Below are 24400 nucleotides of genomic sequence, written 5' to 3' on the forward strand. Positions count from 1 at the left end.
AGAGGTTGTGAGGAGAGAATGCTTCTGGAACATGGCCACACAGCCCGAAAGACATACAACAACCCTTATTTTTTCTTGTTTTTGAAGTTCTCGCTGAATCAGTAAAACAAATGTGTCTTGCAGCACAATACACTACTGATAAATCTGTGGAAATTGTGAACTCTGAGTTTTCCATGTGTGCAGAATAAGATGTTCACATGTGTTTATTGATGGCACTACATAGCAATTTAATAGACCTTGAAAGTATGCATTAATGGTCCATGAGAAAAAGGAGAAAGGATTGGGAACGGGGCCCAAAAGGGCACACTATCTGTTCTCAGTCTAATAAGAATATGGATTTGTTGTCAATTTAGCATGTGAACAATGAACAAAACAAACTCACTTCAGTCCTCTCTGTTAAAGGGGGGAGCATAATTGTTTGCCATCTATGAGAGGACTTTCTAGAAACATGCTTTTCGATATGCAGCTATGTGTTTTCCTCACAATATGAAATATTTTATTTTATATGTGTGAATTCCTATTAGAATGCCCATAAGAGAATGAATGAATGAATGAATATATGAATGTATTTTAACTACCAGAAGATTTGTCAAAATTGTAAAGCTTTTGGAAGGAAGGAAGGAAGGGAGGGAGGGAGGGAGGGAGGGAGGGAGGGAGGGAGGGAGGGAGGGAGGGAGGGGAATTTTCATTAAAAGGTTGAGACCTCAGGTATTTTGTTTTAATATTTCTTTATTTTATATTTCTGCTTTTCTCCTTGAACAAAGTGCAAGGCAGCAACCTGTTTTGGAAAAGGAACCAATTACAGATAATGTATATCCTTGGAAGGAGGAACTGATTACTTTCTAGCAAGAAAAGAATAGTTCTCAGATAATCTTCTTAATCTAACTTAATTTTTTTAGTTCTCACTTGAGTTGACACCTCAAACATTCCTCCTATAGCCATAAGCAATTTTGAATGGACACTGGTTTATATTAGCATGACTGAATTTCTCTCAAGCAAATACAGAATAATTTTCGTCAGCAAGGCAAAATAGATGGAATTCCTAACCCAAACTATTGCCTTCATGTAGAGAGAGCCTAAATGTAGAAGAGAAAGATAAAAGGTCGCTTTATTCAGTCAAGTTACAGGTTCACCTAGCTTTGCAGGGACTAGTGCCAGTTTCCCTGCAGTCTTGCCTCACCTCTGCAAACTGTCAACTGACATGGAAAGAACTGATTGTAGGACTTTATACATGTTCCTATGCATTGAATTAAGATTTCACACATTTATGAAAGTGTTTTAACTCCTGAAAATAACTTTGAAACACAGGAACATAACTTAAGAACACAATTTTATATTAAATGAGACTACTAATCCAGTAGAGACTTTCTAAGCTTTTGGGCAGGATTCTCTCTTATAAGTCCTACCAGGAGTTTCTCTAGTGGTGTCTCACCAAAGTCGGAAGCACACCTAATGTTGCTTATCTTTTCAAATCAGATGTGATCAAGTGTGCAGAGAGAAAAGGCTATAAAGAAGGAGTGGCTAAGTCTGCACACTTTCAATAATGGCACGATTTTTTTGTAACCTGGGATGTTACAACAACAGACTGTGGGAATCTAGCCTGTCATCGTTTTTTGTGGGATGGGAGACAGGACTTGTTGGGCTTCTCCCCCAGTGTCATATATACTAGTACTGACTTTTCTTTCTGTGAGAAACAAACAAAATATACCATATTTGCTATCTGAATACCCACCAAAGACCATGTACTTCCCTTGATTTTTTTTCTTAGCAACATTTTATAGTTTTCTTATATATATATATATAATTGGTTTGAAGACAAATTTAAGGAATAAAAAAATACTTCGTACAGTCAATCCAATGCATTTACCATTTCATCTGAAAACAACCAGTAGTTGGTCCTATAAATCAAGCAGCCCCTTATCAATAGTAAAAGACTGGCCTGAGTAGCTATCTTCTCAAACCCCTGGGAAATCTAGGAACCCCTCAGGATTTCACAAAGTGTGCTTCTTCAAATTTTGACGCAGATACCTGGTGCTGTGATGTCACAACACCTTCATCCATGCTTGCTCTTGAATTGCAAGCATGGATATACACAAGTCTTATTCCCCCAATAGTGCTAATCTTTTCATTGATGACCCATGAAAATCATCTGGAAACAGTTGATTTGCCTTATTATTGTGTTTCTAATATATGCAAGATTATCAGTTTGTCATGTGTGTTCTGAATTCAGGGCTGGGAAAACCAAGTCTGGCTCTCTTGAGTTTTGTCCCTTCAGCAGCTAGAAGGCCTAGCTAACATAGCCAGTGGTAAGGAATTATGAGAGTCGCAAATCCAAAACATTAGGAGGGCCCAATCTAATCAAATTGCTGATGTTTCATTTGCCAATGATTCAAACAATAACTAGTGAATAGCAAACACTGTCCTCTAACCCAGTGAAATTAAATAGTGGACCTTAAGAGTAATAAAATTTCCTTTAAAGGGTTTGCTGACTTATAACCAAGCAGTAGGGACTTGTTTTATAAAACAAAAAACACAAGACATGTGGGTGGGTGAGAGGTTGTAAGAGGAGCTATATTTTCCCTCTGTATGCTTGACAGATGTAGCAGGCACATACTAATGGCTTTTCTCTCCCGCGTCTCGCAGCCATACCTGTCTTAGACAGCCGGCCAGTGCTTTTGCTGCTTCCAGTGCTGTCACCTCTGGTTAAAACCGAGATCCCACTGAAGCTGCTGGCTTTAGTCACAGCTGGCTTCAAATTGCGAAGGGAGCTATCAGAGTCAGTGCTGCTCCATGGACGGGGTTCAGAATACTTCAGCTCATTGTCTGTACTGCTCTGAAGGCTGTTGGCTGACCTCCCTGATGCATCCTTATTGACTCTGCAAGTCACAAAGCTCACTTGTAAGACAAAGGTTGCTTGCAAAAGCCACAGTGGTGGAAGTAAAATGCTTTATTTTGTTCAAAAGAAAGAAACACAAATGTATTCAATACCTAAATATCTGCCGTCTTTGCTGGGTACTGTTGGCTTCTTCCTCTTGGATTCTGTTGACATGTTCAACAAAATAGCTACTTATTATTTTATTACCAAAAAGCAAGTAAGAACTTGTTCAAATATTGATTTCTCTTACCGTTTGTCAAGAATGTAATTCTCTTGGGAACACAGCGACTGAGAAAGAAACAGCGTAGAAAAAAAACCCATTGTTAACTATTTGTGCAATATATTTGAACACGTCCAATACTGAGAGAAATGCAGAAACACACATGTAAATACACATCCACTGGCCATCAGGAATAAACACATATTATAAATGAGACTGCAGTAGCCTTTGACATGTTACAAATGAGACTACAGCAACCAATGACAATGTATGTTTCTTGTTATAGCAAATGGAAAGACAGGAAATGATATATTCTCTATCCAAACATTGCAAAATCTTTATTTACTGCCATTGATAAGTTGAGATAATTCCTCCTGGAATAATAATAATAATAATAATAATAATAATAATAATAATAAGTGCAAAAGGCCACCCTACTGGAATCTGCGCGCATCATCCGAAAATACATCAAACAGTCCTAGACACTTGGGAAGAGTTCGACTTGTGATTTTGTGATACAAAATCCAGCATATCTATCTTGTTTGCTGTGTCATACAATAATAATGATTTATTTATTTATTATTCAAACGTATAAGCTGCCACTCCCCTAGGGCTCAGGGCGGCTTACAAGAACAGGCTAAAACCTAACAATTTAAAAACATCTTTAAAACATCTTAAAAAACATCTTAAAACACTCTCTCAGGGCTTGGAGCGGCTTACAAGAACAAGCTAAAATCTAAGCAATTTAAAAACAGCAATAACGGAGATCAAAAGCCTGCTGAAACAGGTGTGTCTTACATGCCCTGCGGAAGACTGATAAGTCCCGCAAGGCACGAACTTCAGGCAGCAGAGTGTTCCAGAGTGATGGCGCCACTGCTGTAAAAGCTCTACGTCTAGTTGCTGTTAGACGCAAGGTCTTAAAACTGGGAACTTCCAACAGATCTTGGTCCTCAGAACGGAGGGATCTCTGGGGTTGGTAGGTGGTGAGGCGGTCCTTCAGGTACTTTGGCCCTAGATCATGTAAGGCCTTAAAAGTAAGCACAATCACTTTGAAAGTGATCCGGTGCTCAATTGGTAACCAGTGCAGCTGCAGTAAGATTGGTGTTATATGACATCTCATCGGGACTCCCGCAAGAAGTCAAGCAGCTGCATTTTGTACCAACTTGAGCTTCCAGATCACCGACAAAGGAAGGCCAATGTAGAGGGCGTTACAGTAGTCTAGTCTTGAGATGACCATGGCCTGGATCACCATAGCTAGGTCGTCCCTTGACAGATAGGGGGCCAGGGGTCTAGCCTGCCGCAGGTGAAAGAAGGCGCTTCTACTAATGGCGGAGATCTGGGCTTCCATTGTCAGCAGAGGGTCCAAAAGGACTCCCAGACTCTTTACCGATGATGACGGGCATAGCGCCTCGCCATCCAGGGTAGACAACTGGATATCTCCACTGCCCGGTTGACCCAGCCATAGGATCTCCATCTTTGCTGGATTCACCCTCAACCTGCTGGCACGCAGCCATCCAGTAATGGCCTCGAGGCATTGATGAAAGTTATCGGGTACACAGTCCGGTCGGCCTTCCATCTTCAACATAAGCTGAGTGTCATCAGCATACTGGCAGCACTCGAGCTCGAAACATTGAACCAGCTGAGCAAGTGGTCGCATATAGATGTTAAATAACAGAGGGGAGAGAATGGCCCCTTGAGGCACACCATAAAGTAGAGGGGACCTTTCGGAGACCAGGCCTCCCCTCTCCACTCACTGTCCACGGTTGTGAAGAAAGGAGGCCAGCCAATTTAAAGCTGTCCCCCTGACTCCAACAACGGCAAGGCAGTGGGTCAAAAGATTATAATCGACTGTGTCAAATGCTGCAGCGAGGTCCAATAACATGAGCAGCACAGACTCACCCTGATCAAGCTGGCATCGAACATGATCCGTGATGGAGACCAGCACAGTCTCTGTCCCATGCCCCGCACGAAAGTTGGACTGGAAGGGATCTAATCCGGCTGTGTCATCTAGGAACTGTTGCAACTGCTCTGCTACTACCTTCTCAATCACCTTGCCCAGGAACGAGAGGTTCAAAACTGGGCGATATCTGGAGGGAACCAAACGATCTAAATCTGGTTTCTTCAGCAGGGGAGAGACCACCGCCTCTTTTAAACCCTCTGGAAAGACTCCTTGCTCAAGGGAGCTGTTTATTATTTTCAACAGAGGGTCACATAATCCCTCCAAGCAGGATTTAACCAACCAAGAGGGACACGGATTGAGGGAGCAAGTGGTTGGTCTAGCTGCAGCTATGAGCCTATCGACAGCCTCTGCGTCCAGTGGGATGAACCGGTCAAGGGTGGGCCCAGCAAGTGGCCACGGAGTCTCAAGTTCTCTCACTGTATCAATTGTGGCGGGAAGGTCCCGGTGTAGTAGTGAGATCTTGTCAGCAAAATAGCTTTGAAAAGCCTCGGCTGAAGGGGCCTGATCATCAGTTATAATAATAATAATAATAATAACAACAACAACAACAACAACAATAATAATAATAACTGTAACCTATCCCAGGTTATCCTGAGTTCTTCATTGCCTCTAACTCAGGCTTTCAAGGGTGAATTACAATAACATGTTATCCCATCATTCACATGGGGACAAACCCTACTGTTTGCACAAAATAATCAGACTAATTTTATAGTACATTAAGTTTCCATGAAATGTATGGAGGGGGAATTAAAGACATAAACATGATTACAAAAGCACTGCATGCATAAGTGGAGATCTGAATCCCTTCTAAGAACTGTGAGAAGAAATATAATCAATGAATAACATCTCCACAAGGATGGTAATTTAAATTATCACAATCTCCAATAAGAGGCAAGAATGGCAAAGCTAATGTTCTCAAAATATGCTATCTAGATGTTCAAAAAGATACTCAGGTGGTTTGCCACTTCATCCACCACTTCCTTAACATTCTCTCAGTATGCTGTTGAAATGATATACTTGAATGTCAGTGGCATAATAGCAATTTATATCATCCAACATATACCAAAGTAGAGCTTTTAAAAACAGCAGGAAAGAAAAAAAAACCTTTGCCAAGTACAAATTATAGATTCATTGTTGTCACACAGTCAAGGATGCTATGAACATTCCTTTTAATTAAATACCTACATCTTGTGCAAATATTCGTTCTCTAGCCCTCTGGTACTCTTCTTCCCGTTCTTCTATAGATTTGCTTCTTCTGTCATCTTTTAATCGTATTCGCATCTAAATTAAATAAGTTGTTAATTGCCAATTTCCACTGCACAGTCCAAGAGTGTAGTCAAGACAACTATGTAAGTTCAACATTTACCTGGTTGTCATCTTTATCTAGACTAGAATTCTCTCTTTTCAGGATGTACCGCTTTTGAAAATCTTCACTTTTTTCATCTCTTATATGTTCATAAAACTTCTGGTCAGGTCTTAAAAGAAGATTAAGATACAATAAATTTTGGTAAGTATGAAAGAGGCTCTTCCAAAGTCTATGGACAATAACTTTTGCAGAAAATAAACCTCCTGAATAAAAATGTCAAGGGGAATTCTTAACAAAATATCCAGGTGCACATATATGTTCAAGAGAACCTCACAGAACTTCCTTTTTCTTTGACCCTTATTTGCAAACTATGGAGAAGTCTGGTGTTGTCTTTGAGAAGTGCTGCAATTGTATATTCACCTGAATAAATAACCTTGGGGCACACAAACACTCTACAAATGCTAACAGCAGGAAAAGTATTTAATTGAAACCTAATGAGCAAACCAAGCCCATCATAACCAGAAACATTGCTGCAGAGCCTTCATTTTCCCAACCTGCTGGGTGTAGTAAAAACCAGAACATAGCAAAACTTCATTGTGACCTCTAAAAGTGGCCTGTGCTGCTTTGCAGATGGGAAGCCATCCAAATGATTGCTCTCTAGTTAACACAGAAAACTGTTTAATTGAAAGATATTACTGAAAGACATGGGCACCAGTGTATATAATATAGTATACATAATTTAAGAGCTAATAATAATACATACCGTTGCGTTTGAGGGGCAAAAGTAAAAATGTTTATGAAAATCAGATCATGTTCACACCAATTTTTAGGTGCCCCAACTACCTAGCATTAACCAGGTCTTACAACATGGTCATTCTTCTAAGGGGGTGAAAGGTGACTCTCCAATGGGGTATATGAACTTTTGTTTTGTATTTGTCTTCCCTCATTTTTTATTCAATATATTTGCATAAAAGAAGGATCACTTTACTTCCGAATTCTTGAATTACGCTGTTATTAAACAACCAGAAAAGCTCCCAGTCTCTGCCTAGGTGTTACCTGATGCCCCAATGTAATTAGCAGGCACTTCAGAGAACCCTTATAGACTGTCTTACCTCTTTTCTCTTAAAGGTCCCTGAATTTACTGCCCTGCAATCACCACTCCACTGAGTCGTCCCAGTGTGCACTGGGCGGATGTTGTCATTTACAGCACTGACCGGCACTGGAGCGGGGAATCTCCCTATGAGGAAAAGGTAAGGTGGGTTTTATTCAATATGGAGCAGCTCTCCATGGTTTTCTTTCTAAATTCTTATTTTAAATCATTTGAGATATAAAATAAGAACAACGAAAACCTTTAGAAATAATTTACATAGTCTATTGGTTATATGAAATGCCTGCTAATTGTTATTGGGGCTTCCAGATATCAATCTAGGTTTGTTGTTGTTGGTGATTATAAAAAAGAACACATGAACATTATTTTCACCCTCAAGGTCTGCCATTGAAGTTCATTCTCCAGCTCCCCGAAATCTTCATCAAGTAGGTGTCAACAACAGGTCTGACAACCTCATTTCACAATTTAGCAAAAAAAACCAAAAACAAAAAAAACCCCAAGCATCTATCAAAATTTATTAAAAGGTATTTATCTTGTCAACAGATTTTGTTGGCCATTGATTCCATTTTCAAAATGGAAAAACAGACACGTAGGTTAGGTAACTCAGAAGCACACATTCAACGAAACGACTTCTATCAGATAGTAATTGTCTGATTCTGCTTTTCTGCAAGATGATGTTTCTGAGTGAATAGAGCTGTTAATTAAAACTACAGGTCCACCTTAAGGTATGTGTGATTGTTGGCAGCTATAGATCATCACAGATAACTTCATCACTCTATAATTTAAAGTGGCTGGATCACTGGAATTGTATGTTCAACAACTCTTTCCAAAAGGCATGTTTTACTTTTTTACTTGGAGTAATGGCTTGCCTTTCCTAGAACTGGAGAGGCTGCAAACAAAGCTCTGTATACATCTTCTGCTGCACTATGTACTTAAATACATTTGCAGCTTTTGTGACTGAATCAAGAGGTGTACTCTCATAGCCAGGGTAGGTTAAGGACAACACGTCCTTCTCCATATTCAAACACCTCACATCAAAAAGAATTCTAGTGGCTTCCTACCAAAGAGCGAAAATGTGAAAATTAGGTGCTTACTGAACACAATACTTTGGTACAGTTCTATAAGGAGGAGGGAGAGAACAGCCTGCCTCCTTAAACTGAAATCAATGTACTGCATATAACTGACTATGCTAAATAATGTATGTATTGTTCTTGCTGAATCTGATTATGCAAAAAAAGTTATCCTATGACATTTTACACTCTGGCTGACCTATTTCATCCCCAAATGTAAAGCATTTCAGGTATTGTAATATCACTAATATATATAAAAAAGAAAAAAGAAAAACAGGCAGTTCCCAACAATAGACTAATTCTAACTCAGTAACAGAATTTAATTGTCTTACCTACCATATCCCTTTGGTGCCTAAATTTTTTTCCAAAGAAAATTCTTTCTATGTCTTAGTCCCTAAATTATTATTGTTTGGAAATAAGGACAGGTTGCTCACCTGTAACCATGTTTCTTCGAGTGTACTCTGTGAATTCACACTAATGGAGAAGCTGCGCCTGCGCAGGTTCCGACGGAAACTCTTCCAAGCTGAAGTTCAAATTTTGGCGGTAACCACGCCCCCCCCCTTCCCAAGGGGCATATAAGGCAGCCCCAGGCGCCCGCTCTCCAGTTCCTACGCCGCCAAGGCAACGAGAAAGGGAGAGGTTTGCCAGAGGGGAAGGAAGGGCGGGTTTGTGTGAATTCACAGAGTACACTCGAAGAAACATGGTTACAGGTGAGCAACCTGTCCTTTTTCTTCGTGTACTCTGTGAATGCACACTAATGGAGACTGACACGCTAAGGTCCCGGATGGTGGGACAAGGCAAACTCGACAATCAGTGAATGTCCAAACATATGTTTATTAGGACATATTGAGATAACAGTCCCAAGAGACCAGTGCAATAAATTGTCCGAAGGACCAGTGCAATGCAAACATGAGCATAGTAGAAGAGGAAACTAACATAGAAATTATTCAATAAACATAATAGAAACACGCAATTGCGTATAGTGCATATAAACGCTCTCCCAGGGGGGAGAGGGGAAAGAACATCATGCCCTTTGACATACCCGCCAGGATCAATAAGGCGCTACAAAGCAACAGAGCAACTGCTCAACACAATCAGGGAAAAACATATCCCTAGAGGTAGGTATGGGGAAAAAGACCGGCCCAAACTTGAAGGAGAGGTATAGAGAGTCACCTGCGGGTGAGTATAAGGAGAAAAGACGTTTGAGAGTCAGGAGAGGCAAGATGAGAGTACTGATCTTGCGAAGGCCGAGTCCTTTAAGGCTTTATTGTCCAGCCTGTAGTGAGAGACAAACGTAAGAGGGTTTGACCAGATAGCCGCTTTGCATATGGAGTCAAGCGGAATACCCCTAAGGAAGGCGGTCGAAGCCGAGAGGCCCCTAGTCGACCTCGGGCGGATGGATGGAGGAGGAGGTCGCTTGGCTAGTTCGTAGGCCAACTCAATGGCCTGAGCGATCCAGTGGGACAATCTTTGGGAAGAGATGGGATTACCCAACTTGTCCTGGGCATAGGCGACAAAGAGTCTTTGTGTCTTACGGATGCCCTTGGTACGGTCCCTGTAGAAGAGAAGTGCCCTTCGAACGTCGAGAAGGTGCAGTTTTTGCTCGAGAGGAGAGGAGGGGTTAGAGAAGAAAGCTGGTAGGACAATGTCCTGATTGAGGTGGAAAGCTGACACCACCTTAGGGAGAAAGGTAATGTCCGGGCGAAGAACAGCGCGGTCATGGTGAAAACGTAGATAAGGCTCGTCGACCCTGAGAGCAGCAAGCTCGGATGGCCGTCGTGCCGACGTGATCGCCACTAGAAAGGCCAGCTTCCAGGAAAGCAGACGGAGATCGGTCGAGGCAAGCGGTTCGAAGGGAGCAGAAGTGAGTTGAGAAAGTACAAGTTCGAGGTTCCAGCCCGGCGTAGGTGGTAGCGACGGCGGGCAGATGTTATTGTAGCCTCGGAGAAAAGTTTTGATCAAGTGGTGAGAGAAGAGAGATGGCTGACCGTGGCGTTGAAAGGACCAGGAAAGAGCTGCGAGATAAGCCTTAATAGAAGCGAGAGAGAGTTTCTTCTCGACGAGGGTCATGAGGAAGTCGAAGACCACCGATACCGAGGTCGGAAAGGTGTCGACATTACGGGATCGAAGGAAGGCGTGAAAGCGAGAGAGTTTATAGGAATAAGCCTTGGTAGTAGACGGCTTATGGGCTGCCCGAAGGACATCTTGCAGGTTCTGCGGAAGGGAGGCTAGGTAAGAATCCTCCATGCAGTGAGATGAAGGGAAGGGAGGTCCGGGTGAAGAATTTTGCTGTCCTCCCTTGAGAGAAGGTGCGGCGAGGGAGGCAGAGGGCGAAACGTTCCTCTGGAGAGACGAAGAAGGGCTGGATACCACGGTTGGCGGGGCCAGGCCGGAGCTATGAGAATCGCTGTGACCGAGATCGAGAGAAGTCTTTCGAGAACTTTCGGTATGAGGGGAATCGGTGGAAAAAGATAAAGCATCTCCGCCGACCAGTCCAGTAGAAAGGCATCCCCTAGACAGCCGGGGAAGGAGTTCGGGGGAAGTCTCGCTCCGTAGCGGGGTAGCTGAGCGTTGTGGGGAGACGCGAAGAGATCCAGAGTAGGGCGTCCCCAGTGGAGGAACAGACCGTCGAGGATCTCGGGATCGAGCTTCCACTCGTGAGAGGAAGATGTCATCCTGCTGAGGGCATCTGCTAAGTCGTTTTGGGCACCCGGCAGGTGGATTGCAGAGACGTGTACGTCGTGGGCTATGCACCAAACCCAGAGACGGGAGGAGAGGAGCATCAATTTCCTCGAACCCGTACCGCCCTGTTTGTTGATGTAGAATACTGCTACGAGGTTGTCCGATTGAATGAGAATGGACTTGTGACGGATGAGGCGGGAGAAAGCTTTCAGGGCTTTGAGAATGGCGAGAAGCTCGAGGAAGTTTATGTGGTTGGCCCTCTCGGATGGGGACCAAAGATCTTGAACCGTTAGACCGCTCATGTGGGCTCCCCAAGCGTAGGTGGAGGAGTCCGTGGTTATGGTTAGCGACGGCGGGGCTGGATGAAATGGGAGGCCCCTGCACACGTTCTGGTGAGACGTCCACCATGAGAGGGACTGGCGGACGAACGACGGTACCGACAAGTACTTGGAGTTGTGGTGGTAGAACGGCTTGAAAGTGTCTATAAACCACCTTTGTAGGACCCGAAGGCGCAGCCTGGCAAACGGGGTCATGAGAACCGTGGAGGCCATGTGGCCCAGAAGGACTTGAATGGCACGGGCTCTGACCCTCCGGGCGGATCGACAAAGGGCGATGTGGTGGCGGAGAGCTAGGAATCTGTCGAACGGTAGTGAAACAGTCTCTGTGACGGAGTCGAAGAGGGCCCCGATGAACCGGATTCGGGTTGACGGGGAGAGATTTGACTTCTCGGAGTTGAGTTGGAGGCCGAGAGATTTTAGAAGACGCAGCGTGAAGGAGACGTGGTTTTCGAGAAGAACCGGATCGGGCCCGACGAGAAGCCAGTCGTCCAGATAAGGAAAGACCGTGATGCCATGTAGCCTGAGGTGGGCCGCTACGGCGGCGACGACCTTGGTAAAGACCCTTGGGGCCGTAACGAGACCGAAGGGTAAAACGGTAAATTGGTAGGTTTGGTCGAGAACTTTGAAACAGAGGAACCGTCTGTGCGCCTCCCGTATCGCCACGTGGAAGTAGGCGTCTCGTAAGTCTATGGAGGCAAAGTAGTCTCCCCGCTGCAGCATCGGGAGGATAGAGGCAATAGAGACCATCCTGAATTTGGAAGGGCGAATGAATATATTGAGGGCCCTTAGGTCCAGAATGGGGCGTAGCCCGCCCCCCCTCTTCGGGACTGTAAAGTATCTGGAGAAGAAACTTAAAGGGTCCAGTTCGGGAGGGGAGGGACGGATGGCGCCTTTGGCCAGTAATGCATCGACTTCGGCCCGTATCTCTGGAGAAGGAGTTGAGTAGAGAATGCGACCTGTAGGTGGGAGGTCTGTGAACTCTAAGGCGTAGCCGTCTTGGACAATGCGAAGAACCCATGCATCTGAAGTAATGGACTCCCATTGATTGTAAAAGGGGGCTAGGCGGTCGGCAAAGGCACAGGAGGGTCGAGGCAGCGTGGGCTCTACAGCGGTAGCGGGCGAGGAGCTTTGGCAGGGGTTGGCGTCAGGTACGCCGGTTAGCCTGCGGAGGAGCGGGGGTGGTTCGACCGCGTTGCTTTTGCGGATGAGGTCCCCGACGAGGTTGGTGATGGGTTTGATTATTCGAGCCCGAGGGCCGCCTGAAAGAGTGGTGTCTGAAAGATTGCGGCGGGAAGCGGCGGGAGCGGTGCGGGAACCAGCGGGTGCGCTGAGGTTGCGGTTGGTCGCCACATTTAGACGCAAGAATTTTAAAGTCATGATTAGACTTGAGTTTGTCATCGGTACCGGAGTTAAATAGTCCGAGCGCGTCAAAGGGAAGGTCCTCAATGACCTGTCTGGAAGATGAGGAGAGACCCGAAGACCTCAGCCAGGCGTGACGGCGGATGGATATCGCGTGGGCAATCATCTTGCCCGCAGTATCACCTGTATGTTTCGCCATTTGTATTTGGTGGTGAGCAAGCGAGTCTGCTTCCTGTTGGAGGGTAGTGAGGACGGAGCGGTCTTCGTCCGACATCTTAGCGAAGAAGGGCTGTGCCTTCTCCCAGATAATCTGCTGGTAGGCACCCATGCAGGCTCCATAGTTCGCCATGCGGCAAAGCAAAAGGGCTCCAGAGTAAAGTTTTCGACCCACGGCGTCGAAGCGCTTCCCTTCTCTGTCGGCCGGAGTGTTCGACTGACGACCTGAGGATTGAGAGGCCTTAACGACCAGGGAGTTGGGGTCGGGGTGGTGTTTGAGCCACTCCAAGGTATCATCATCGGTACGGTACCAAGTCTCGATCCTCTTTGAGGTCGGAGGAATGGAGGAAGGGGTTTTCCAGGAGGCCTGGATAACGTCCAAGAGATAAGGCAGGAAAGGGAGTAGCGTGGCCGGCAGAGCTTGGGCCTGCACCCTTTTGAAAACTGGATCAGACACTGCTTTGGAAGTCTGCTTGATCTCCAAACCCAGGGCGTCGGCCATTCTGACCATTTGATCAGAGAAAGCACGAATATTGTCGGTAGGAGAAGGCGGGTCCGCCTCATACGCATCGTGGGGAGGAGAGAGGTCGAGACCGAGAGAGACCACCGAGGCCGAGAGGACAGAGTCTGGGCGGTCAATATCAACATCTTCCTCCTCAGCCCCTTGGGGGGACTGAGGGGGAGAAGAAAGCACAGTCTCGGGAGGAGGCATGGCCTCGCGGGAAGAGAGGGCCGGGAGCCGAGGATCCTTAGAGGCTGAGGCCTGGGCTGCTCGAGCCAGGCGAGCCGTTTGTCTGCCACGCTCCGGTGTCGAGGTGGGAGGGAAGAGCTGTTGGCGCGACGAGTGAGGCGGCGCAAGGGGCTCCGGCACCGGCACCCTGACCACCGTTTGGGTAGAGTGGTGGGGTGAGTCCTGCAGCTCCCCGTCAGACAGGGGGTGCAATGGAGATTGAGATACATCTCTAGGCCTCTGGGCTGGCACAATTGGAGAAGACCTTCTCGAGGAGGTTGCCGAGGAGGACGGCGGGTCTCGCCTTGAGGAGGCCGAGGAAGAGGAGCGCTGAGTTAGCCGTTTTTTTGTCGGCGGTTGCTTAGATGCAACCCTCAAGGACTTGCCAGGTGTGGGAGGAACCACAGCTGAGTCAGATTGCGCTCGACGAGACTCCTCGTGAGCCCTCTTAAAGGCTATCTTAATGGCAGAGGAGGACGGCGGGGAACCAATACGGGAGCGGACCGAGGTCACCGAAGCCAGAGAGCTCGACGTCGAGGATGGCCCCACCTTGCCGGAACGGGTGGAAACGGTAGCCGTCGTCACGGTACACGGCGGTTTGGCCGATTTAGCAGTCCTGGAAGCCCTGGACGCCTTGGACGAGACCGAGGAGGCTTTAGTTGTCGGGGGCCTAGCTGGTGGCGCCGACATCGCTCTCAGAGCTGAAGAAGACGACGTACCCGACGTCGACGGAGTCGGTTCTGGCGCGAGAGATCTTTCGTAAAGCGCCGCTCTGAGCCTAGCGGCTCTGTTCTTTCTGGCCTGAGCTGTGAGAGCTAGGCAGAAACGGCAGGTACTGACCACATGAGCCTCGCCAAGACAGAAGAGGCACTTGGCGTGGCCGTCCGAGTCAAGAATTTTAGCAGCACACTGCGTGCAACGCTTGAAACGAGTAGTAGACATGCGAAGAGTCCGAAGTGAACCTTGCGGCGGAAAAAAAGGAACTGGAGAGCGGGCGCCTGGGGCTGCCTTATATGCCCCTTGGGAAGGGGGGGGGGGCGTGGTTACCGCCAAAATTTGAACTTCAGCTTGGAAGAGTTTCCGTCGGAACCTGCGCAGGCGCAGCTTCTCCATTAGTGTGCATTCACAGAGTACACGAAGAAAAATTATTGTTTTCCAAAAATGAAGGTGGAACGGCACTGAGAGATGTCTAGATAAATAATGGGATCAGATTCCTGCCCAGAAACAAACAATGGCATTTTTTTAGGTTATGGATTTGATATTATTATTGATATTTTAATGATAATTATTAGACAGTTATCATAATTTAGTTATCATAATTTAGTGAGCACCTCTAACCAGTGAAAGAAAGGAAATAAACTTTTTGAAAGCACAAGGTCATCTGAATTCTACCTTGGCCTGAGGGATTCAAAGAACCAGAGTGCCTGTGATAATAATACTAATAACAGAAAACAGGATCCTAACTTACATTCTTGTATTGCTGGTTTTATTTACTATAACCGACTTCCCACTCTGATCCACATTGTGCTCCAGTCCAAAATAAGCAGCCACTCTGTGCAATAACATTCTATGGTAAGAGGTCATGGGAGGAAATTTCTTTCGTGGGATCCTGAAAAGAAGCAGCAAGGTTTCATTTTACATCAAGGGCACTAATGTGGCATGTAAACCAATATCTTCAAAGCTTGTATGTAGCACTTACTCATTATTACCAATGAAATCAAGGATTTCCTGTTCTAATTTCAGCAGCATCATTCTGTCCCTGGAAGCCAAAAACACACAAATTGGAGAGAGAGGTAGTCATAAAAGAGCTAGTACAACTTCTAGCAAGAGTAGGCTTTTTTAACATGTTTTTCTTTCTAAAAGGACTTATCTGAACATCAAGTCTACAGAAAACTGCAACATTAATTACAGAAGGAAATGTATCTTCTGATGTTTTTCAATATCACTTAATTTAATGGTTCTCAACCTGTGGGTCCCCAGATGTCTTGGCCTTCAACTTCCAGAAATCATAATATCTGGTAAACTGGCTGGGATTTCTGAGAGTTGTAGGCCAAAACATCTGGGGACTCACAGGTTGAGAACCAATGACTTAGTTTTTTTTCCAAATTTCAATAAATTTAGCTGGCTTGCAGGAATTGCTTTAACTATGTTCATCTTGCAAAAGAGTTGACAGTAACTATGTAAGGGCCGGGCTGTGGCGCAGCTAGCTAGTAACCAGCTGCTATAAATCACTACTGACCGAGAGGTCATGAGTTCGAAGCCCGGGTCGGGTTAAGCCTCCGACCATAAAAAAAAATAAAAAATAGCCCCGGCTTGCTCTTGACCTAGCAGCCCCGAAAGACAGTTGAATCTGTCAATTAGGGAAAATTTAGGGACGCATTTATGCGGGAGGCTAATTTAACTAATCTACAACACCATAAAACTGCTCACGAGGAAAAGAAGAGGAAGAACAGCCACCAATGGACGGTGAAGCAACAGCTCCCCCTGTGGCCGGAAATCGTGAAGCTGGAAAGATGTTAAAAAAATGCCTCTGTGTCTGTCTAAAACTGAATGTTGTTTGTCTATTGGCATTGAATGTTTGCCATATATGTGTTCATTGTAATCCGCCCTGAGTCCCCTTCGGGGTGAGAAGGGCGGAATATAAATACTGTAAATAAATAAATAAATAAATAAATAACTATATATGTGTGTGTGTGTGTGTTTCTATTGCTCTTCATGCTGATCAGCCGTGAGTTCATTGACCTCAGGCCAGTCAAGGACACAGCCTGGTAGGACCAGCTCCGTGAACACCAAGTTTATCTTCTTTGGAAAATAGCAGGATGCCAATGTGATTTTAAAAGGCAGTAAGGGAAAGGAATAGTTGGTCTCCCATTTTACTGCATACGCTGCTGTTTAAGTATGCTTTACTCAAAGATGTATATCACACTGGGTGTCTTGTGGTAAAAAGATCTATTAATATAATCAAAAAACAAATACAAGCAGGCTAAATGCTAAAGCAAATCAGTTTATTCAAAGTATACTGAATCTAGCCTAATGGTGTAAATTTCTATTCAGTTTTACTTGCTGCTACCAACTATGGATACTGTTCACTAAATCTCAGATTCTTAGGTATATTCGTTGATGAACTTAGAAGATCAGATAATGAGCCCTTTGAGGTTATGCAGCAGCAGCTCAGTCATATCGCAAAGGATACAGTTGCATAGCAAGTTTACTGCAAATGAAAAGCTCCTTGATACAGATGTATGTTTGTGTCTCTATATGTGTTTGAATGAGAAAAAAGAGAAAACAACTTCCTTTTTCACAAGATTCAAGAAGATACTACGGCTTATAAATTCATGGTAGCACTCACATAAAATGCCATTTTTAGTCCCATGGAATTCTCTCTAAAATTAATAAAAATTAGGCCTATATGAAAAGAAAAACAGTAGAAGCAGGCATGCTAAAGAATCCAATTTTAAATACCCCAAATTAACCTATAATGGCCATATTTGTCTTCCTTAAATGCACATTTATATTTTCCTATGAAACCATTGCTAGACTGGTTCTCAACTTATAATAATAATAATAATAATTTTATTTTTATACCCTGCCACCATCTCCCCAGAGGGACTCAGGGTGGCTCACAGATATGAAACAAGCATACAGTGGTATCAAATACAAAAAACACACAAATAAAATTAAAAGACATAAACTTATATGTGTGTGTGTGTGTTCCTGTTTGTAGAGGTTGGGTTTCACATTGTAAAAAGATGAAATGTTTCTCTCAGCAATAAGAATTTTCAGTTTTTTTATCTCATGCTTTTCTCTTTTTCTCTTCTCACCACCAAACAGTCCCCAATAATTTCTTTTTAACTGAATTTAGCCCTCAGTGTGAAAAGGGCTCCTCAGCCTTGCTTTTAATCATAGTTTAATATTTTTAAGAATAAGATGTAGCAAACAGCTTCCTTTTTTATTCTGGACTCTTCCCAATAGTCACACAAAGTTCAGACATTTTGCATTGTTTTATATAAATGCCATGTCAGCTATATCTGACACAGTTTGATTAATCATAACTAGGTTAGTAGAATGCAAGCTAACTTTGCAAACCATGGTTTGAAGATGTCTTGTTTCCATTAATCACAGCTAAGAATAAATACACTTTGTGTGATAAACTTTGGGTAAAACAAAGTCGAAACAAATATTTCCAGACTCATCCTTATGGCGATGGCAAGGGAGGAGAGAAGCACCAATGCCCAAGGTTCAATGTAGCTTGGTCTCATTACATTTAAGGTGTGGTTAACCAAGTTATTTCATGCCTTCCATTAATTTAGCCTCCAAGAAAAGGGCTTCTGTCTGTAATCCAGCAATAGGAATTTTGATCCTATATACACTCAGACAAAGATATATGAAAAGAATGAATAGGAATAAGCTTATAAATAATTCGATTCTGTTAAGGCAAGAGGATGCTGAATGTGCAGAAGTCTGCATCTTTAAAGGCTTTACAGAAGATGTAGTAAAGCAATATTTGGAGTATTTGTAAATGCAGCAAATTATAATATACGCTAAAGCTAAAATTGAACTTCTAAAATTCTCTACGTTTTTCTTACCTGGGATTGTTTTTCAACGTATTTACTAAAAACTCATGTAGATCTATACCAGTTGAATCTGTATATTCTTGGCTAGAATCTAAAAAATAAATAAAAATCCAGAATTGTAGACAATGTATCAATTATTTCAACAAAACCACACCCTTTATTTTTCAAAAGGTGCCCTTAGGACATATTGATAACTTGAACTACCAAGTTTGAGGTCCCCAGGTGTTTTGGCATACAACTCCCATAAATCCCAGCCAATTTACCAGCTGTTAGGATTTCTGGGAGTTGAAGGCCAAAACATCTGGGGATCGCAGGTTAAGAACCATTGCCTTACATCATCTTTTTAATTTGGTATTGAACCACTCTACATTGAGATTCTTGAGAAATGAAAGGAACAAACATGTACCAGATTGATCTGCTACCATGTTTTTTCCTTAAGAGTGTAATCCCCTGTGCTTCACTCATAAATACTCAAACTGCCAAATTATAAAAGCTTATTAATATCCTAAAAGCATTTCTGGGAGCCTTCCAGAGGGCTTAAGCCTAAACTGGTCTCTTAAATGTGTAATGGTTTTCTTCTGAAAACTTTCAAAAGATAACTTTCTGCAGGTTAGCATTTAGTTTTTATTGTCTGATTACCGTAATTATCTATTAGCATCTTCACGGTGTCACAATGCTACGTAGCACTCAACACTGACCACAGCAAATATAGACACACGTAGTTTTGTGCTGGAGAAAACAGAGTCCAGAAGTTGGTCCTGTTCCCATTCTCTTAAACAGACATTGGGCTGCAAATCTATTCGTGTTTACTTGTGAGCACAGTAGAGATTACTTATGCATACGGTTGTGCTTTTACTTTGGCAAAGATTTAATACTTGTCTTTCTTCACTTCCCAGCCTCTGAACAAAGGAGATAAATGGGAAAAAAGCAAATCCCCTAAACAGGGATCCAGGTGTACTATGTATCAAGTTCTATGTCTTCCTTAACCTCAATCCTTTCTTCCAGATAGGGCAGAGAAGGATTGTAGAGTATTACTGGTAAATTAATACTCTATAGTCCTTCTCTTCCCTATCTATAATAAAATGATAAAATAAATGTAATTTCCTAATTGGCATTTTGACCAGGATTCTTTTACTTTGACAAAAGCTAAAAAAGTAAATCAAAGTGAAAACCTGTAAAACTTTCGAAATGAACTCATGCTACATTTACTACAAATGGAAGATGCCAGCGCATTTCTCATATGGGAAGTTTTTTTAATATGGAGGATTTTTTAATCAATGGTACAGAAGTCTTTGATAGATGTCAGGGGAAGCACATAACTAAAGTAAAATTTGACTATCTCCTTGACAATATTTTTAAACTTTTAGAACGATGGAACTACAAATATGAGGAACAGACATAGAAAGCAATATTATTTTAAAATTGCTTTTCAAACAAGGTATAAATATGTATAATCTAAAAACAGAATGATTGACAGCAAACCTCTTGATAACATTTTCCTGGGTAATTTATCAGAGGACTTATCCTTTTCGGTTTCATCTTTCAAGGGCTTGTCTTCCTTTTCAAAAGATTGTGATAGATGAATCTGAATTTTATCCTGTATTAAAAAAGGGAAAATCTGTTTTTTTCAGCCAAAAAAGAAATCTCATAACATAAGACTTTGTCCATTTAAACAACATTCAAATATACCAAAGGTTTGAATGTGTTGGTTGCAAATCAAGAAGTAATCAAATAAAACAGTTTTAGAAACTTTTAAGAAAGATGATCCAGTTCTTATCCATGTGAATTATAGTCATAAAAAGTCATAAATGGAAATGTGAAAAATGAATTATTGTGTTACTTTTGAACACAATGCTTAACCATAGTATAGCATAATAAAAGACAAGAAGCCTTGAAGATGCATGTCATCGCGCCCCCCCCCCCCCCCACCGCATCATATGGTTTGTGTATCTATCCACTGACTGCTCCAGAATTCAAGGCCTGAATTTCCTCTAGCAGAAAATTGCTCTTTGAAATAGAATGCCAGAGATTCTCCTTTTTTTCATTAAAAAAAAAACAGATCAGAATTTCCAGACACTTCTAGATATCTGGGGATGGGGGGACACGTTGCCACTCCAAGCAATTCCCCAAATTCCTGCCTGCAGGCCCTCCAAGGTGCTTTACTCGCCCCCTGCCCTAAACTTTAGATTTAGGGTCACCCTAAGTCTAAAACGACTTGAAGTCACACAATCCTAATTAACTTGACTATTTCATTAGCTAAACGCAGGCTCATACTTCCCATTAAAATACTGGTCAGTTTATGTTGGTTAAAATTGTTCTTCATTTTAAATATTGTCTTTCATGTTTTTTGCACTACAAATAAGATATGTGCTATGTGCATTGGAATTCATTCATGTTTTTTCATACTATAGTCCAGCCCTGTAACAGTCTGAGGGACCATGAACTGGCGCCTCTGTTTAAAAAGTTTGAGGAACCCTGGTATAGATAGATACACTTGTAGGGGCCAATAAAAGAACTGGACTTCTTTGCTTTCCGCTCCTCTTTTTTAGTAGAAAAGCGAAGACTTTAGAAAAGCATGATTTTATATTCCATAAAAGCTGATTTTTCATAGGTAGAGATCCTGCTTGAATAACTATACTAGCCGAGATGATGGCTGGAGTAAAAATCTAAAATACCGTATATTACCACATATCGGTTGCATTCATCTAACTGTCGCACCCCAACTTTAAATAGTTTTTTTTCTTTTTCTCACCTAATCATCGCAGGTAGTTTTAAAGAAAACAAAGACAAAAGTGGAGCTCTCCTGCCTTCTTTCCCCCCTCAAAGACAGTTAAAAAAAAACACAGAGATCTCTTTCCCTCCCTGTCATCTCATAGGTAAGGCACTTTAAAAAACAAACAAACCAGAGACCAGCTAAAGGTGCCAATTTTATTTCATCACATAATAGTTGCACTCCCTCTTTTTCCAACAAAAAAGGGATTAAAAGTGTGACTATTATGTGAAGAACAGTACGTAAAAGGAAATTGTCTCTGTGTAGAGCAGGCATGGCAAACTACTGGCTGTTAGGAATTGTGGGAGTTGAGGTCCAAAACACTTGGAGGGGCAAAGTTTTCCCCATGTCTGGTCTAGAGAGAAAACTGCTGGCTTCCCAAAGACCAGTTTCTGCCATGCTTATCTAGATCACTGAAGTTAGTGCCTTGGAAAACTGCCATAATGGAAAAATAAATGTAAGTTGGCTTTTCAACATACAAATATATCAGGAGCTGGCAGTTTCCCCTCCATACAATGATGAAAAAGGTAAACTACCCCAGTGCAATGGGCTATTACAACTGCATAGTGTAGCAATAGGATTTCGGTTACTATGGACAAGACACTTGTTTTACTTCCCCTGTCCTCGTTCAAACCTTACCTTACGAAATTACTAATTTTAACCTTTTTACTCTGTATTTGTCTAGGAGCGGGTTATTAGGCCGCAGGTCGGGATGTTTTGTATCTTTACATGGTTTTATTGTATGTATGCGTAAGTGTGTACGTATTGTATGTTTTACATGTTTTGATATGGTAAAAAGTGACTAATCAATAAAGAATTGTTGTTGTTGTTGTTGTTGTTGTTGTTATAGATGGCAATTTTACACTTACTTACCTGGGAAGAAACCATATTGAACTACATGAGACTTGTTTCTAAGAAAAACATATGGTTGTGCTGTGAGTCTACATGCCAAAAAAGGTGAACAGGCGATTTAAGTTTCAGACCCTGCTAGATGGTACAAGATGATAAAATAAGGAAAAGAAGTAATTATTAAGTTATAGCATAAGCTACAGAAAAGCCATTATTGCGGCATTAAATATTTTATTTACAGGTTAAAAACTATTTTAATTCACGATTTTGATGTGCCATTATGATATATAAATTACCCATAAAATGTCTCTTCTGGACAAAATATTTTAATGTTCTAAAAATGACACCTAGATTTGGGCCTTTTATTTGATCTAGTTCAAATAGTTTTCGGTAACAATCTTAAAGGCTTGTGGAAACGGATTATGCCAATTTATATACCGGGATTTTTCCTGCTAGTGCCACATACTCCTTCTACCATACCAACCTAGCCATACAGGAAAGCTCAGTCGATTGGGCAGAGGAAGCCAGAAATAGGTCATTCCTCGCTTTACCGTATATTGTTAGACACTTAAGTGCAGTTTTATAGCATAGCTTACTTTAAAAAACTCTTAATACCCTGAAGGACCACATCCTGACCAATTTTGGAAGCCAAGCAGGATCAGAGCCTCTGTTTTCATGGACTTTCCCCACAGTCATTGTTCTCTCCAAAAGAAATCCATTAATTGCACATGATAATTCAAGGCTTACAAGAATAAGAGTTGGATAAAATTGATAATACACAAAAAGGCTTTGGGGCAAGAAGTTGTCTGTATCCAGAAAGGAATTCTAGACTCTAGAAAGAGAAACTGATACACAGAGGATTCCTTTATATTAGTATATGAATCTGTAATATGTTCATATTCTAATTTCCATTATAAAAAGGGTGGGGATCATGCAGTCAGTCAGAAGTTGTTAGATTACAATTCCTACATAATGTAATTGTCAAGTAGCGATAAGTAACCCTATTGCAAAGAATCACTCCTGCATCAATGTGGACATTCCTGTCCAAAGCCACAAAATACAACATAACAGATGTAGGTGTAGTTTGAACCAGCAAGATCAACTAGCCATTTTCATGGGAATTTGAGTATAGTAAGAAAATAGCATAAGGCATTTAATAACTATTAGAGGAAAAAAATATCTCACAACTCCCTAATTGTAAAAAAAAAAAAAAAAAGGCAGACACCAAAAACCAGATAACATACATCACTTGCTTAAAGAAAACAGTTGCCTCATTTTCATGCTTTAAGTTATTTGGAAAGGAAGCAACTTTTAGATTTCTTGGCTCCAAAAAGGAGCATAAAGTATCTTATCATATTAGACAAGTGTAGAAAAATTAATTTCCTGTACTTTGGAAGTAGTGCCTACCACCAACACCATAATCTGTGGACATCGACTGCTCCCTTCAGACTGTGGTCCAATAACATTTTTCATGTGTACCATGGGACAAAACCCCTTGCTTCTCAATTCCTTATTTAAATTCTTTCTTGTGTGCCACTCCCAGATTTCCAGCTATTAACCTAAATACACTGAAGGCACCAAGATCCCATCTCATATAGAAAACTTAGTTGAATCATGCCTGGTAAGTACAACACTTGGATGGCAGGTTGCCAAGGAATCCCATGTGCTGTAGGCCATATTTTAGAGTAAGACAAGGCTACATCACCTCTAAGTATACCTTGAGTAAGTAAACCCCATTAAATGTAAGAGATCACCATAAGTTGACAGCATATTGACGACACACACAAACACACCCAAGCCTACGATCCTGGATCCTGAGCCCAACAAAAGCTTTGTTTCCATCATTCACTGTGTTTGTGTGTGCATGCATGCCTTCATATGTATGCGTCAGCGGATGCTTTGATAACAAGGACAAAGAGGGAAAGAGAAACACCAATTTGGGGTGGTAGAATTTACAAAGGCATAAGGCAAATTACAATTAGATGTACTCCTCTTGCTTGCTCGTTTTTAATAAATCGCACAAGGGAACATTCAGTACTGAATTTCAGTTGAGACAACTTGTTTTTATCGCAGCAACGTCCACTTCTGCATTCAAACACAGATCTATCCTAATATTCCATGTTTTCATGGTGAATTATTAAGAGCAAAGAGATCTAGAACTGGAACATGATTCCATGTTAATCTATTGTTTGTACAGTGCTGCCATACAGAGTTCAGATTCTTACGAAGCAAACACAAACGGCATACTGGAACATGAAACCAGGACAGCCTCTGTAAATCAGGATGAAAATCTGTATTTGAAAGTCCCAAAGCTTTTTTTTAAATTCTATGCATTTCACAATA

The 24400-nt window shown here is 42.3% G+C and overlaps 1 protein-coding gene across 8 annotated transcripts in view; it reads right to left on the minus strand.

The window, feature by feature from the left end:
• Positions 1–24400, minus strand: part of r3hdm1 (R3H domain containing 1) — a 97743-nt gene that overhangs the window by 30619 nt on the left and 42724 nt on the right. For 7 of the 8 annotated variants that reach the window (XM_008112685.3, XM_008112673.3, XM_062966930.1 and 4 more), the window contains 9 exons: positions 19921–20035; positions 18451–18529; positions 15564–15623; positions 15333–15473; positions 6422–6530; positions 6241–6336; positions 3126–3163; positions 2989–3039; positions 2650–2876 (listed from right to left, as the gene is read on the minus strand). In XM_008112685.3, the coding sequence (XP_008110892.2) occupies positions 2650–2876; positions 2989–3039; positions 3126–3163; positions 6241–6336; positions 6422–6530; positions 15333–15473; positions 15564–15623; positions 18451–18529; positions 19921–20035 (916 nt within the window). The remainder of the gene's footprint in view (positions 1–2649; positions 2877–2988; positions 3040–3125; positions 3164–6240; positions 6337–6421; positions 6531–15332; positions 15474–15563; positions 15624–18450; positions 18530–19920; positions 20036–24400) is intronic. The other variant, XM_016994883.2, reaches the window with a different exon arrangement.

The sequence above is a fragment of the Anolis carolinensis genome, chromosome 1, assembly GCF_035594765.1.
Source record: "Anolis carolinensis isolate JA03-04 chromosome 1, rAnoCar3.1.pri, whole genome shotgun sequence".
Taxonomy (NCBI): domain Eukaryota; kingdom Metazoa; phylum Chordata; class Lepidosauria; order Squamata; family Dactyloidae; genus Anolis; species Anolis carolinensis.